Source organism: Simochromis diagramma, unplaced genomic scaffold, assembly GCF_900408965.1.
Source record: "Simochromis diagramma unplaced genomic scaffold, fSimDia1.1 OVJJ01000293.1, whole genome shotgun sequence".
Lineage (NCBI taxonomy): Eukaryota > Metazoa > Chordata > Actinopteri > Cichliformes > Cichlidae > Simochromis > Simochromis diagramma.
In genome coordinates, this window is record NW_024386801.1 from 23,675,440 (window position 1) to 23,689,999 (window position 14,560).

General features: G+C 40.1%; 1 protein-coding gene across 1 annotated transcript; it reads left to right on the top strand.

Moving 5' to 3' along the window:
* The first annotated feature begins 388 nt into the window (after nt 1-388).
* wu:fa25f02 (uncharacterized protein C11orf24) lies at nt 389-14,132 on the top strand. Its single transcript, XM_040026676.1, has 4 exons — nt 389-518; nt 3,660-3,713; nt 3,829-3,985; nt 7,894-14,132. Exons 1-4 carry the CDS (start codon nt 459-461, stop codon nt 8,808-8,810), a joined length of 1,188 nt encoding a protein of 395 aa, XP_039882610.1. The 5' UTR covers nt 389-458; the 3' UTR covers nt 8,811-14,132.
* Nucleotides 14,133-14,560: the final 428 nt, after the last annotated feature.

Consider the following 14,560-nt stretch of genomic DNA (forward strand, 5'->3'; position numbering starts at 1 on the left):
AATAAATGGATAGACATGGCAGTGATTCAGCTGTTTCTTTAGGAAGTTTTAATATTTTCAATTGAATCCGTGGCCTTCTGCCCACACATATAAATCTTGAAATTCACTTGTTCCTTTCAATAAATTATTTTGATGTAAATTATTATTATTATTATTATTATTATTACGCATTTCTAAGGCAAACCTGCTCATATCTGCCTTGATATGTTTGGTCAAAACGGTATTTCTTAACTTTAGTAACGTTCTATGTGTTTAGATATTAATAGCAATAATATTATTAGCAATGAATTGAAAGTATTGGTATTAGTCATGATAAATTTTGGTAAACTGTAACAATAGGAGGCGTTCTTGTTTTAACGTGGTGTGGCCAGCAGAGGGCGGGAGCACATAGATTATCAGTCAACACAGCTAAAACCGCAGCTGAGGAAGAAGGTCAGCGTCTCGTACAGAAGGTGTGGATGTCTGGTTCCTGGGTAGCTGTGTGTGGTTTACAGCAAACGAGCCCCCGCATAAGCCTGGTAAGGACCCCCGATCACACGGACTGTAGCTAGCCTGTGAGCAGTAACTCTCCGTGACCGTGGCTTGTTAGTGTTAGCTGCTCGGTAGTGTGGATGCACTCGCTGCTGAGGGGAGATCTCTTCATCATGCTCCGTTAACTCGTTTCCCGGTGTGTTTATTGCCCGGTGACATAGCGATTACAGCATTATTCACTGTATTATGGATGGTGTGGTTTTGCTCGTTACCTTGTTGGTTTGTGTAACCGAGCCAGTTAAACACGGGTTAAACTTTGGGTTTTCCCATCTGAACTAAGCTCCGTGTCTTCCTTCGGAGCAGCTTTCACTTGGCCCAGTGTTAGCTTGTGTGAGCTACAGCTGCGTTTCTCTGCTCTGACTTGAAGTCACAATAACACGTGACTGACTCTTGTTGCTTTGGATTTTTTCTGTTTATTCGGCTAAAGTTAATGGGACATTTCTCAGGTGTAATGTTTTGGGTTATTTGGTGCTAAAGCAGCTGCTGGCTGTGTGCTCGGGAGTTCCCGTTTTAGCCCAAACTTCTTTGATTGGCAGGTCGGCAGCGTGGCAGAGCGCGCGGCACTTCCTCTCTCCACGTTGGCGTCTTCAACGAGTATTCCTGTTTACACTGAGGGCTGGTCCTGTTCCCCAGCTGTCTAAAACGCATCCTGTTTACAGTGAAGTACCTATCACACAGTGCTACTGTGTGGGGCAGTGCTACAAATCCGGTAAAGGTTGGCCTAATGTGAAGGGTCCCCAAATAACAGTGCATACTCCCTGTGGAGCTCCCTGTTACTTTACACACGTGGAAAACTGCACCAGAAACCTGATGAACCAAACTGGTGCTCACAGATCAGTGAATATATTGTTGGCATTAGTCACAAATATCATGCCGCGTGTGTTATTCAGTAATGGCTTCTGCTTTTGAAATGCAGTGTAGTTTGTTTTTAGTTATTTTTCCCAAAGAAGTACAAGGTGCTCCACATGAGTGGAGGAGAGCTGATGCCTTACATGTGGACATCAGACTCCACTCATCCCACTCAGCCTGTGCAGAATACAGCCAGGAAATATATCACATTAGCCCTCATTAAACAGCACTGTGCTGTCTACTCGTGTATTAGAAGTAATGTTGATATATTTTATTCTTTACTTTTAGTGTCTTTGAGGTCGGTTTCACACAAAACTTGCTGGCTGTTTCTGGCTCTCACTCACTCACTCCCATCTGTTTTCGTGCACTGTGATTTCTGTGACTAAATAAATCTTTTGATTTATCTCTAACTTAATTTCTTAAGGTAGTCTAGGTGCTGAGTGGGAGTAGATATTGTAGTAGAATTTATGGACAAAGTCTTGTAAGTGGTACATTTCAGTGCAATCAGCTACAACTCTTTAGGTTTGCAAAACACTGAAGTGTTCCCTTTAAAGTAAAATGACTCGAAGTTTAGTTGTCAAAAAAAAAAAAAATCATGTCCTTACCTTCTTTATACGTGAATATTAGCTACAACATGGAGAAAATTTCAAAACAAATTCATTAATTTTTGCCTGATTACATTTATGACTCCTACAGTAATTTACAATGATTATTACCATTAGCTTTGACAATCAAAATAAATACTGTAACCTGTGGTTAAAGTAAAATTCTCTTATACGACTTGAAGATATGACTTGAAGCGCCAGCAGCCTCTTCTGCGATGTAAGCGTACAGATTGTGTGTCTGGGATTGTGCTCTCAGCCTCCTACTGTACACCTATGATTGTACACCAATCCACCCAACCAGCATCATCAAGTATGCCAATGACAACACTGTGGTTGGATTCATCTGTGATTCTGATGAGACAGTTGACAGTGTTCGCCCCCCTTCCTAGCTTCCTATCTTTTTGTATGTCAGTCACACTTAAATGTTTCAGATCATCAAACAAATTAAAATACTGGAGAAAGATAACCTGATTAGTCCTGACTACTGCCACAATCACTTAAATAGGACCTGCCTGACAAAGTGGAGTAGACCAAAAAAATCCTCAAAAGCCAGACATCATGCTGCGATCCAAGGACGTGCAGGAACAAATGAGACACAAAGTAATTGAGATCTCTGTCTGGAAAAGGTTATAGAGCCATTTCTGAAGCCGTGGGACTCCAGCGAACCACAATGCAGCGTTAGAGATTGTTAGGTTGGCCAGTAGTGGTAGTTATGGTACTAAGGCTTTGGAAGAAGACACTAGCTGGATGGATCTTTCCTGACTGACCCTTTGCACAGCCAACGAAGCTGCTCACTTAACTTGAATGTAAAGGCGCCACTGTGTCACTGTGTTTCAGTATAGAAAACCATTTCAGAGATTCTGACACTTCATGTTTAATTTTGTTTGGGCTTCTTCATTTGAAAGTGAAATACATGCAGTAATTATTGTTGAGCTAAATGTTGTCATTAACACTTCACTATAATTAGCTCTGTGCTTCTGTAACTTGAGCCTGGAGTCAAATTAAACTCATAACTGATAACGGTGATTATGACTCGTACTACTTCCTCCAGGAGCACTACTTGAGATGTGCATTGTTTTGACACTAGATGGTAGTCATTCCTCACATTTGGGTGGACTAACTGCTCTTTACTGTTGTGCAGGTGAAGAGGCTTGAATGGCGTGCTTCAGGAAATCTGCCTTACTGAACTACAAATCCCAAGATTTAGCCTGGATAATGTAGAACATTGTAAAAAAAGTTGTAGTTTCCACAATACTGTTTAATTTGAACCAAATCATTAGTAACATCCTTCAACTTTGACTCTGCTGGTCTTGACAGGGCCTGAAATGTCTTATTAAATGAGAGAGTATTTGTATATTTTTAACCAGTGGAATTATAGTAACTATATTTTAATATCTGGCTGAATGGCCCAGTAAGTGTTTGTGTGTTACTTGTTTGAGTGAAACATGGTAAGAAAATATAAGACTCCATCAAAAGGTTAAGATGAAGTGATCCAACCAATATGAATAAATGCTGTCATCCTAAATGTTAAATGCAGCTGTAATTGTGGTTTTACATGTTTCTGTTTAAGGACTGTCTCTGTTTACTAGAAGAATAAGAAAATCTATAAGAACACAGTTTATCGACCCCGTCTGTCAGGCTGCTTCTGATTCTTGCTTGTGTTTGTCTTTGTAGGTCCAACCAGAAACTGACTTCACCTCCTCCTGGTTTCCCCGCCTTCATTTCATTGTTTGTACAAGTTGACTGTGTGAACTTCATTGTACCCGGTGTGTGTGTGTGTGTGTGTGTGCATATGGATGTGCCTCTGTCTATGTGAGCGTGTGTCTGTCTCGTTCCCTCCCAGCCCACCATGTCCCTGTATTCCTCAAAACTCCAGCTGAGCGTATCACTGTGTCTTCTCCTCCCCCCCTGTGTGCTTCTGCTCCTTACTGACTCCTCCACCACAGGACCAAATGGGGCCTACTTCTTCTCAGCACCCACAGTTAATTGCGCCTCTGGATGTAAGTATGTGGCAGGAGTCTTAAAGGTTCTCTGTGTAAGCATGTGAAGCTTTTTTAAAATCTGTTTTCATGGGCAGTGTGTGAACAGCTTGTGACAGAACTAAAAAAAGAAAAAGGTGAGATCCGGTGTGGACACCGAACATTGTTAACACAATAACTCGAAGATTAGGCAAGGTAGGATTTTCATTTTGATACCATTGGTGAATCTACTAACACTGGCAGCCACAAGTATCCTTCAATGTTGTGACACTCATGGTCACAATATTGGCACGAATGTATCTATATGTCATTTGTCGTTGGTGCCAGGTTGATAAAGTGTACAAAATAAGCATTGTATGTGTGCTGGACTCACATCTGTGCTTGTCCTGCTGGACCTCAGTGCAGCGTTTGATACTGTTGACTGTAATATTTTATTACAGCCATTATAGCATGCAGTAAGTATTACAGGTACTGCGCTGCAGTGGTTTGAATCATATCTAATAGACTCCAACTTTATCTCTCCACAAAGGCAGATAACACACACCAGTTAAACCGCAGGAATGTCTTAAAGCCATAATAATCTCTCATTTCCTGTTTATAAATTCAGATAAAACTGAGTTTGTTGTACTTTGGATAGAGTCATAGAAATATGGGCTCCAACTACCCTTTTCTCAGAGTGACTCTGAAAAACTAGTTAGTGTATTTATTACTTCCAGGCTGGACTTCTGTAATTCATTATTATCAGGATGTCCTAAAAACTCCCTGAAAAGCTTTCAGTTGATCCAGAATCCTGCAGCAAGAGTCCTGACAGGGACGAGACCCTATGTAGAAAGACAGGGTCTCCCTGTTAAATCCAGAATTGAATTCAAAATCTTGCTCCTCACATACTTGAATAATCAGGCTTTATCTTCATGACCTTGTAGTACCATATCACCCTATTAGAGCACTTCGCTCTCACACTGCAGGCCTACTTGTTGTTCCTAGAGTATTTAAAAGTAGAATGGGAGGCAGAGCCTTCAGTTTTCAGGCCCCTCTTCTGTGGAACCAGCTTTTGGATTTTGGAGACAGACACTATCTCTGCTTTTAAGATTAAAACTTTGCTTTTTGATAAAGCATATAGTTAGGGCTGGATCAGGTTATGCTGCATTAGGTCTAGGCTGCTGGGGGGTTCCCATGATGCAATGAGTGTTTCTTCTTCTTGTCCTGTCTTCCTTCTCTCACCCCAACCTATCACAGCAGACGGCCCCGCCCCTCCCTGAACATGGTTCTGATGAGGTTTCTTCCTGTTAAAAGGGAGTTTTTCCTTCCTACTGTTGCCAAAGCACTTGTGCGTAGGCAGTTTCATGATTGTTGGAGTTTTTATACTTTGCCTTATTGTAGTGTCTCTACTGTTGTTGTGATTTGGCATTATGTAAATAAAATTGAACTGAATTTGAATTAAATTGAACAAAAATAAGCACTTCATGTAGCTCTAGGCACGATTCATCAATTAATCTTTCTTGGGAATGTTAAAGAAACCATAAGAGGTGTGATCAAGTCCACAAAAAACAAAGACTGCTTGATTTTAATTTGGCCGATCTCTCATTCAAAGTCATCTTCTTGGCCAAGTTCAGATGGCTGCCAGCACGTTATTCTAAAGTCCGACTGTGAGAAAATGCCAACTTGTGTTTTAAAGCAACCTGTATTTTGTGTGGATGATTATTACTGCTGAGGATAGCTGGGGTATCAATAGCCTCAAAAAGAAATATTATTATTTCAACAAAATTTACTATTAAGATATTTATTATTGGGGAAATGCTGAAGACCATTTTATCAGTGATTGCAGCTTACAGTATGACATGGTTCAGTAGTGGCATAGAATAATGAAATGAAGGCACAAAAGTAACCTAGAGGGTATTTTGCCTGGAAATTTTATGTAAAGCACAACTGCTTTGAGCATTTAGTTTTGCCAATAACAGAAATAGTTGAACTTTGTAACTCTTCAGTATTTTCCATACAGGATGGTCGTGGGTTGAGCTTCTTAGCCAGATACACCAAATAACAGTCATTTCCTTTTTTTTTTTTTTCTTTTTTTTGCCTGTCCCGTTTGGCTCTTTTGCCATCAGAATTATTGTCTAAAGGCAAAGAAAGATGCCCAACGGATTTACTTTACCAAATTGACCATCCCAGCCTTGCCATAATGGTCCATTTGATTCACCTTTTATTGTTTATTTTATTTTCACTTGCTGAATACGGGACAGACTTGACTGGAGGAAAGAAGGGGAGAAAGAAAGATGGAAAGAGAAACAGCTGAGAAGCGGGACGGGGGAGAAGGGCAAAAAACAAAAACCAACAGAATGAGCAGAAAAAAAAAAAGAAAAAAGAAAAAAAAATGCATATATCAATCACCTGGATCACCTGTTGAGAAAGAAAAAAAAGAAAACAAGCAGAAGAGAACAAGAGTAATAGAATAAACAACATCACAATGATATATGGGAATATGACAGTAAATACTAAATATTAAACATTATTGAGCAGCACATAAGATCAACAGAACACAGTGTGCTTTGAGGTAGGAGCCAAAAAGGGTGTAGTTTGTGTGTGTGAGCACCCGTGTGTACACCTGTGAGCATGGACGCGCTTGTTTTTTTTTAAAAGGTTCCTTCATGTAATGATCTGCTAGAGGGTGTGGGGGGGCCACAGCCCCGTCCTCCAGGGCATGAAGCAGGTATGGAGGAGATCAAAACTCCAGACATCCAGAGGCCCCCAGAACACAAGAGACCAAGGAAGACTAACAGGGGGGCAGCCGCGCCACTGTCCCAGAATAACAGTCATTTCCATGAACCGTTAGTGTAACAGTTCAAGTGCCAGCGTTGCTTTGTTGAGTCATTTGTTTACTGTTGTGTTGGACATCCCCGTCTGAAAGCATCGCCTCCTGGTATGCCTTCATAACCTAGCTGTACTCTTTGGCTTTTGCCAAGTAATGAAGCGACTCAGGCAGTGAATGTGCTACACTTCTACTCTAATCTCCTTTTAGTAGGATGCCTGACTCCAAGGAGCTAATGTAGATATAATAGCACACAGGTTTAACTACTTTGGGCCGTCAATGAAAGGTGCTTTAAGCTACTTCCGTGTCAAAGCGATCAGCTGTACATGTTTGCTTTGGATGAGTTCCATGCCGGATGCCTTCCTGCTGTATTCCTTTCATTTGCCAAGCTAATGTTTAATCTGCTTCACTATTGAGCCACCTTACTTCTGGCTTCACTAAAGGCATGAAAATTGATGTTTTTTAATTTTGTCTGATTCAAAGGAGCTTGTATTGAAAAGCGTCTGGACTTCTTTAAGTTGCTTGAAGACGTTTCACCTCTCATCCGAGAAGCTTCTTCAGTTCTAAGGTCAAATGGTGGGGAGTCCCAGATTTAAACCTAGTGGGAGTATCCCCCCCCCAAAGAGGGACAAAATGACCCCCTGATGATCCTCACCCTCTGTGGGGGGGAAACTCCCACTAGGTTTAAATCTGGGACTCCCCACCATTTGACCTTAGAACTGAAGAAGCTTCTCGGATGAGAGGTGAAAGGTCTTCAAGCAACTTAAAGAAGTCCAGACGCTTTTCTCTCCAAGCTCCTTTGACTACGATGACCTGGATGACTGAGAACCTTCACAGACATTTTGTCTGATTGTTTTTGTCTACAATTTTGACTTAGATGGTGATCATAAACATTTTTTAAATCAGTTATCAGTGTAATTTCAGAGTTCCCAAACTTGTTTTGGTTGTAAGGGTATCTCGATCTTGAAGATAGCACAGCTCTTTGGCTATTTACAGGGTTAAAATTCTTTGAAAGGTACAAACTGATGCTCTGCAAATATACGAGTGAAATATAAATGTATGTTTGGCTTGTAGCGAATGTTTGTTTCACTAGTTTGTGCTAACTAGAATTTGTTGTTCCCAGGTGCTACTGATGCAACAACAAAGACCTCTTTGGATGGTGTGACCACTCCACCGAAGACTTCAGTCTCTGCCTTAAACCCTAATACCATTTCAGATGTCATCACACAGACCCACTCTAGTACAGGCAAGGATAATAACAGTCTGCAACCAAATGCAAGCACTCAGTCCTCCCTGAACTCATCATCCACCAACCACACCACTGTCAGCCACAGACTGAATGAGTCTGTAACATCGGTGAACAAAAATGAGCAAATTACAGAAGGAGCCCTTTCTTCCACATCTTCAGCATCCTTTGAGCAGCCATCGTCACAGGAGCATCTCAAATCACCAGAGGCATTTACCCCCACTAGCTTGCCTGCTCAGCGCCTGCATACTGGATCCACCACCAGCACTAGCAGTATAACAGCAACCACTTCAGAGTCTGTTAAGAATGTGGTCACTACACCTGTGAAATCTACAACCTCAGCACCAGCAACTGCAACAACAAGAAGAACAACAGTAGCCCCACACTCGGTGACGATAGCTTACACAAGTGTTGCTGTTACTTCCGTCCATGGTTCAGACATGTCTCCATCTGCTGCCCTGCCACACCCCAGTACTGAGGTGGCACCGATTCAGACATCATCTTTAACCAAATCACCATCTGCTATAACTGTTGCCAGTACTGATGCATTGGCCAATCACAATAAATCTTTTGCCTCAGCTACGAGGGTCCCTGTGGTAGAAGAGGCGGGGGCTGTTCTGACCAAGCAGCTCGTCGATACGGCGTCTTTACTGGCTGTCCTGCTCTTTGGCCTGCTTTTCTTCTTGGTCACAGTGTCAGTGTTTGTCAAACAGGCCTACGACAGCTACAAGAGGAAGGACTACACGCAGGTCGACTATCTGATAAATGGCATGTACTCAGACTCTGGGGTATGAGACAGGAAGAGGATAATTATATTTCATGAAGCTTTTTCTTTCTTTGACTCGGAGCAGGAAAAACAAAATGAACTAAATGACAGACTAACTGAATGGTAAGATGGTGCTGTGAATTTACAGGATGGTCCAGTTAGTTCAGCAAGAAATGGAAAAGGTACACTGACGATAAAACGGTGATGCACACTGATCTGTTTTCTAGCAGCTCCTGTTGTTTTGTGGGGGGGGGGATGTCAAAATTCAAACCTTATAGCTTACATTTGGTTCTGCTAGTGGCCCCTGACAGGATTGGAATCGATTAGATGTTGGCTGGCTCAGTTGGGACGTTTCCAAAGCTCAGCAGATGACCTCGTCATCAGTTAATTTACTGCTGGTAAGAAATGTCGAGATTATCTAAAAGTAGAGTTGTAAAAAAACCAAACTAGCAAATAATTTATTGTATTTTTTTTTTTAAATTTGTAAACATTTTTTTCCCAAGTGACATCTATATAAGGACCAAATCAGAATGTTATGCCCAATGATTCATTTCCTTGTCATTACCTTGATGCTTATTTTATTTTTGAAAAAGTCAATGGACATACATCTCAGTGCCAAATAGGGTGTGTAACTGACAAAGAATAGCTCTGCGCTTAAGGCATTTAAAACATATCACATTGCAAATTCTTTTTAATGTGGTTTAATTGGCCACAGTGATAATTCAGTTATTCAGTGCTTCATGCAGCAGTGCACAAAACAGTTTCTGCTTGACAACTTTTGAAGTTCTTTCAATTCAGAAATGACTGTTTTAGACGGTATTTGTTTACATTTTTGGAATTTGGTGTTGCTGATTTGATAACAATAATAATAATTACAGTTATTATTATATTTGCTCTTTACAATTGGATATGTAACCTTGATAGTGAAGAAATGTTCATCAGATCTCAGTCACATTTTGGAACCTTCCCATTCCAGCCCCTGTACACAGTGTTGCACTGTTTACTGCAAAGTAGATTATTTGTTTTGTTATTAATACTCTACAGAAAAATGGGGTAAAAATGAATCACACATAGATCTAAGTGTATAAAATCACTCTTGCAACATTTGACAGAAATCTAATGTGACGTTGTAGCTAAAATTTGCCATATTTCTGTGGTGTCGTTATATTTCTCGGCCCTTCCCGTCTTTAAGATATCACATTTTCCACGTTTTTAACTACAGCTGGCACTGAATGATGCACACTTGTAATTTCCAACCACAAAGCTAGATTCAGACTCACTGTTGAAGCTTTTCTAAAGTAATCATTATCAACATGGTGAATTACTGCAGCTCTGTCCTCACAGTTACAGGTGTGAGACACCTGGGTCTGTTCTAGTATTAGTCTGTTGTAATCTTGGCCATCATTTCTATAAAAGAGAAAGAAGTAGCTGTTCGCACACTGCAGAACTCCAGATTCCTCATTTATTACATCTAGGGACATTTCAAGCACACCTGCTTTTCATCAGACAGCGACACACCAGGCAGTGCCATCTGAAATCAGCTGCGAACAGTCACGTGACCACGGGAAGCTGCAAAAGCTTCCAGTCAACAACCTTGTACAGGACAAAGAATTGATAAGTGAATAATTTGCTGAATAAAACCAGCAGATTAGAGAGAGAGAGAGAGAGAGTGAGTATTAGATCCCAGCTGTGAGTACTTTGAGTTTGACCTTATGTGAAGTCGATTAAATAGTCTGGATACACTTCTGGCTTGTTTATAGTCCAGTGATGGAAATGGTCAGTAAAGCATCATTTTAGTTTTCATAAGATATGGCAAAGCTAAAAATCGATTTATGTATAAACCAGGATCTGATCAGCACAGACGGGTGAACTTGAACCAGCCTCTCTCAAACTGTATTCAAGGTAAATGAATATGTGGAAAACTTAACTCTATAGAAGCGTTGATGTTTTCTCAGAAAGACAAAAATGCTGCACAGGTGCTGCTGCCAGCTAATTACACTGCAAGATGTGTTTCCATTGCTCTGGTTAAGTTTCCATCAGATGTGGCCGCGTGTGTTGAAGCCTGATGTTGGTGGATCAGGGCCAGAGTGCACACTGTGGTGTCTGCTTTAGCTAACGGGCCAGAGAGAGACCACAGAGACATTTAAGTCATCAAGCTGAGGATTTTCCACCCACTGTCACTCTGTTAATGTCAGTTCACTTGTTCCGTTGTGTGAAAAGTACATGCGGCACAGGCCGCGCTCACAGAGCCTGTTTGGCTGGCAGCTCTTCCACTTGAAGGTCAGACAGACACACTAACACCGCTTCATCTTAAAACGCACAGCTCCTGCTGTGTTTACAGCTAGCATTAAAACTACTCTGCCCTCTGAGGAGGATTAAATCTGAGATTTTTGGAAACTAGTCAGGTTGGTTTGAAAAGTTGAGGATTGTGCAGGATTGCAGGCTGTGACGGTGTCGTACCCGTCACTGCTGACTATCAGCAGCACATTCATCATGAACAAATTGCAGGTGTTGCTGCCCTTGTATAGCAGCTAAACCCTGCATGTGGTTGTGCTGTCACGTTATAAAGAAATGACATTGGTGTGGTGTGAACTGAACTCCTTGAATTCACGAGCAGTTATGCTATTAGAATCATTTTGGAGGTTAAACAAACATTTCTAACATTTCAGATCAAACAGAAGCACAGTTGCTGTAACGCCAACCCTTAGTCTGATTGTTCGTTTTATGTAAGTGACAGATTATAAATCGTAAAGTTAAACTAGGTCATCTCCAGCACGGCATTTCATATTTTTGATCATCTGTAGGCTATTCAAACTTTTTTTTTTTTTTGGATAATTTCAGGTTTTATTATTATTTCATTATCATTATCATGGCAGTTCCACAAACAACATTCTCTTTTTAAAGAAATCTTTATGAATTCTCCTTCACACTTTCCCTGGGATCATGTTTTCCATAGAGGTCAGTGAATAACAACCAGAAAAAATAAAGGATTTTTTTTTTTTCTTCAACTATTGGACTGCAAGCCGTTAATGGCAGATTTATGTTAAACAAACCTCACTGTGTTAAATACTCAGATTTTCCAAATGTTAGAGGGTTCCTTTAAAGGTATTGACATTTCATTAGCTTTCATTGCTACAGACGACATTTCAGCAGTGTTCCTTTGCACATGTCTTCCAGTGAATCACAGGAACAAGGCCATACTTAATTGTTTATTTCTATATTTTTTTAGATTCTCACAGTGAATGTATTCTTTTAAAAGATATTGAGTATATATTGTCTTATTAATGCATTGTGTCTTTGCCTGTTCATGTAACTGTTATGTTTTCTCCAGTCTTCGTCTGGCTTACCTCACTGTGCTCTTTCCCATGCCTTTGTAAGAAGCAACTTGAATGTTAAGCCATTTATTCAGTCATTTTCATTACATTTCAACATTCCTTCAAACGTGCACATTGCATTCAGCAAAGAGCAAACGTTTTACACTATTTCCCATAAAGAGAGAAAGCAGCAGATGTTTGATAAAGAATGAGATGGTAAAAGCTCTGTCACATGAGGCTGGTCTCTTTCTATTACAAAAAACTCTGGAGATCAGGTGCATTTCCATTTTGCCATATAATCTACTCAGTGTCTTGGTTTCAGACTGATTTCGTCCTCCGGTCCTTTGCCGAATGATTCTCAGTGATTTAGCCGTGCGCTACAAACAAAGGCGGTCCTTGAAGTCAGTATCCATTGCCATAAACTGAATTACTTTGCCTTTTCTTGAGCACATTGTATTTGGTGTATTCTTCCAGTAGAATACACAGCTGATGGAACTTCACCAAATAATCACTGAAGCGCATCTTTGTGTGATAAAGCCAAGGGAAACATAAAGCCATCATCAGTTAGTGACTGAATGAGAGGGAACTTGAACTGTTCCACAACAGCAAGGTGACCTTTCTGGGTTCATCTGAAGCCTACACAGATTTCAAATGAAAATGTAACGTTTGAGATGTTGTATTTCTGCTGTAAATGCATTTAACCCTTCCTGCTGCTGCTCGCATTCTTCTTTGAGAGGAGACAACTCTCTTGTCTTGTGGCAATGCACTGATTGGGTCACAAGACCTCGAGGGGATCAGTATGGCAGGCTGTTATCTTTGTTTCTCTCAAACAAACTTTTTTTTTTTTTTTTTTTTTTTTTTTTTTAAATGATATTGTCTTTGTCACATTGGTCTCATTTGGTTTTGAATTTATTCCCATATATATGTTTGTGTTCATCATAAAAACCGAAGGTACAATAAAAAATAAATAAATAAATAAAAAAAACTGTAAAAGTTTGATGTGTAAATCTCAAAGCAGTTCTTAACTGCCTGCTCTGTGATTTCTCCTCATCAAATGATAGCTGATGCTGTTGAGACGTTTCAGACGATGACGATCCTCTTTTGTTCTCCTCTTCGATTGTCTAGTTAATTCAGAAAGCTTCCAGTACCTAAAATCTTGTTCCTTGCTTAAAGATACTGGAAAAATACACAAATGGCAATACCCCTGCATAGGAGGCAGGAACATCACTTAGCTCAGCTGTAGAGTTTGCTGAGAGAGATGGTTATTTCCCCCATGAAAGGAGAGTTTGTATAAACGACTATTTCTGCATGGTTTAAAAAACAGCCTCAGATTTTCTCAAAATTTAATCTTTCCTCATTTTTTTTTTCTGTTTTATTAAACAGATTTCTGTTTGGGTGGTTGTTTCTTCCTTTTTTTTCTGTGAGAAATTAGGAAAATCACATTATCCAAAGTTTGTTTTTATTTTTTAATTAAATGGCAAAAATGACATCTTGTTAGTTCTAACCATGACCTCTCTAGGCTTCTGTATGTGTTTGGCATACTTTGCTTTGTTTCTTTTTCCTCTCATGGACAAAAAAAACCCCAAAATATATTTTTGTTATCAGTATCACCCAAATTGCAACTTCATGAAAACATTTTGTAGTGTTTATTTGAGGTGTATTTCCATTTTTCTGAGGTCTGTTTGAAACAACATAATCTATAGCTGTTAGTAAGAGTGTCTGCAATGAGGACATAAATGTCTTTTTATGGCAGTCAGAATGTAGTTCATACTGTATCAAATTGTCTTGGATTGTGTCGTCGTGTCCATTAAGCAAGTGGATTTTACCCCCCAAGTGAAGATGGTTTACTGATGTCCGTAATTTCATAGTTTTTCCATAGATCCTGGAACCAGTGTGGACTGTGTTAAAGGTAAACTTGTGTTTGTGGTGACTGATGTGCAGGATGTCATGAAACCTGCCCTGTGCCAACCTGATGTTCTAATGCACTTTGAACAGAGATTTTTACTTTGCAGAAAATAAATGAAAAAAGAACCGAATTGATCGTGTTGGTGTTTGAATTGAATGTTTTATTCATCGATGAAGTACAGTTGCAGAGTTTTACCATCATTTTACATGAAAGGAACATTCATTAATCGAAGCAACAGCGCCAGGTTTAACTAGCAGTTCAGTTCGTGTGGTGGGATTTCTCAGCACTTCAGCACATCAAGCTGCACCAGCCCAGCCTTGGGGATTCTGATAGATGCACAACACGACTGACTTGGCTGTTATGCCGTGTATTCATGAAAGGTGAACTATTTGTATTGGTGTGTTGTTGTTGTTCTAACCCACTCTTGTTAATGAGATGGCAAGGATGCATGCTAATGTACATGCGTGCTAAACACTTGATTCTTGCACAGGGTTTGACAGGAAAGGGATGTGCTTTTGTTGTGGAATAACATTTTTCTCCACTCTTACTCTGATTTTT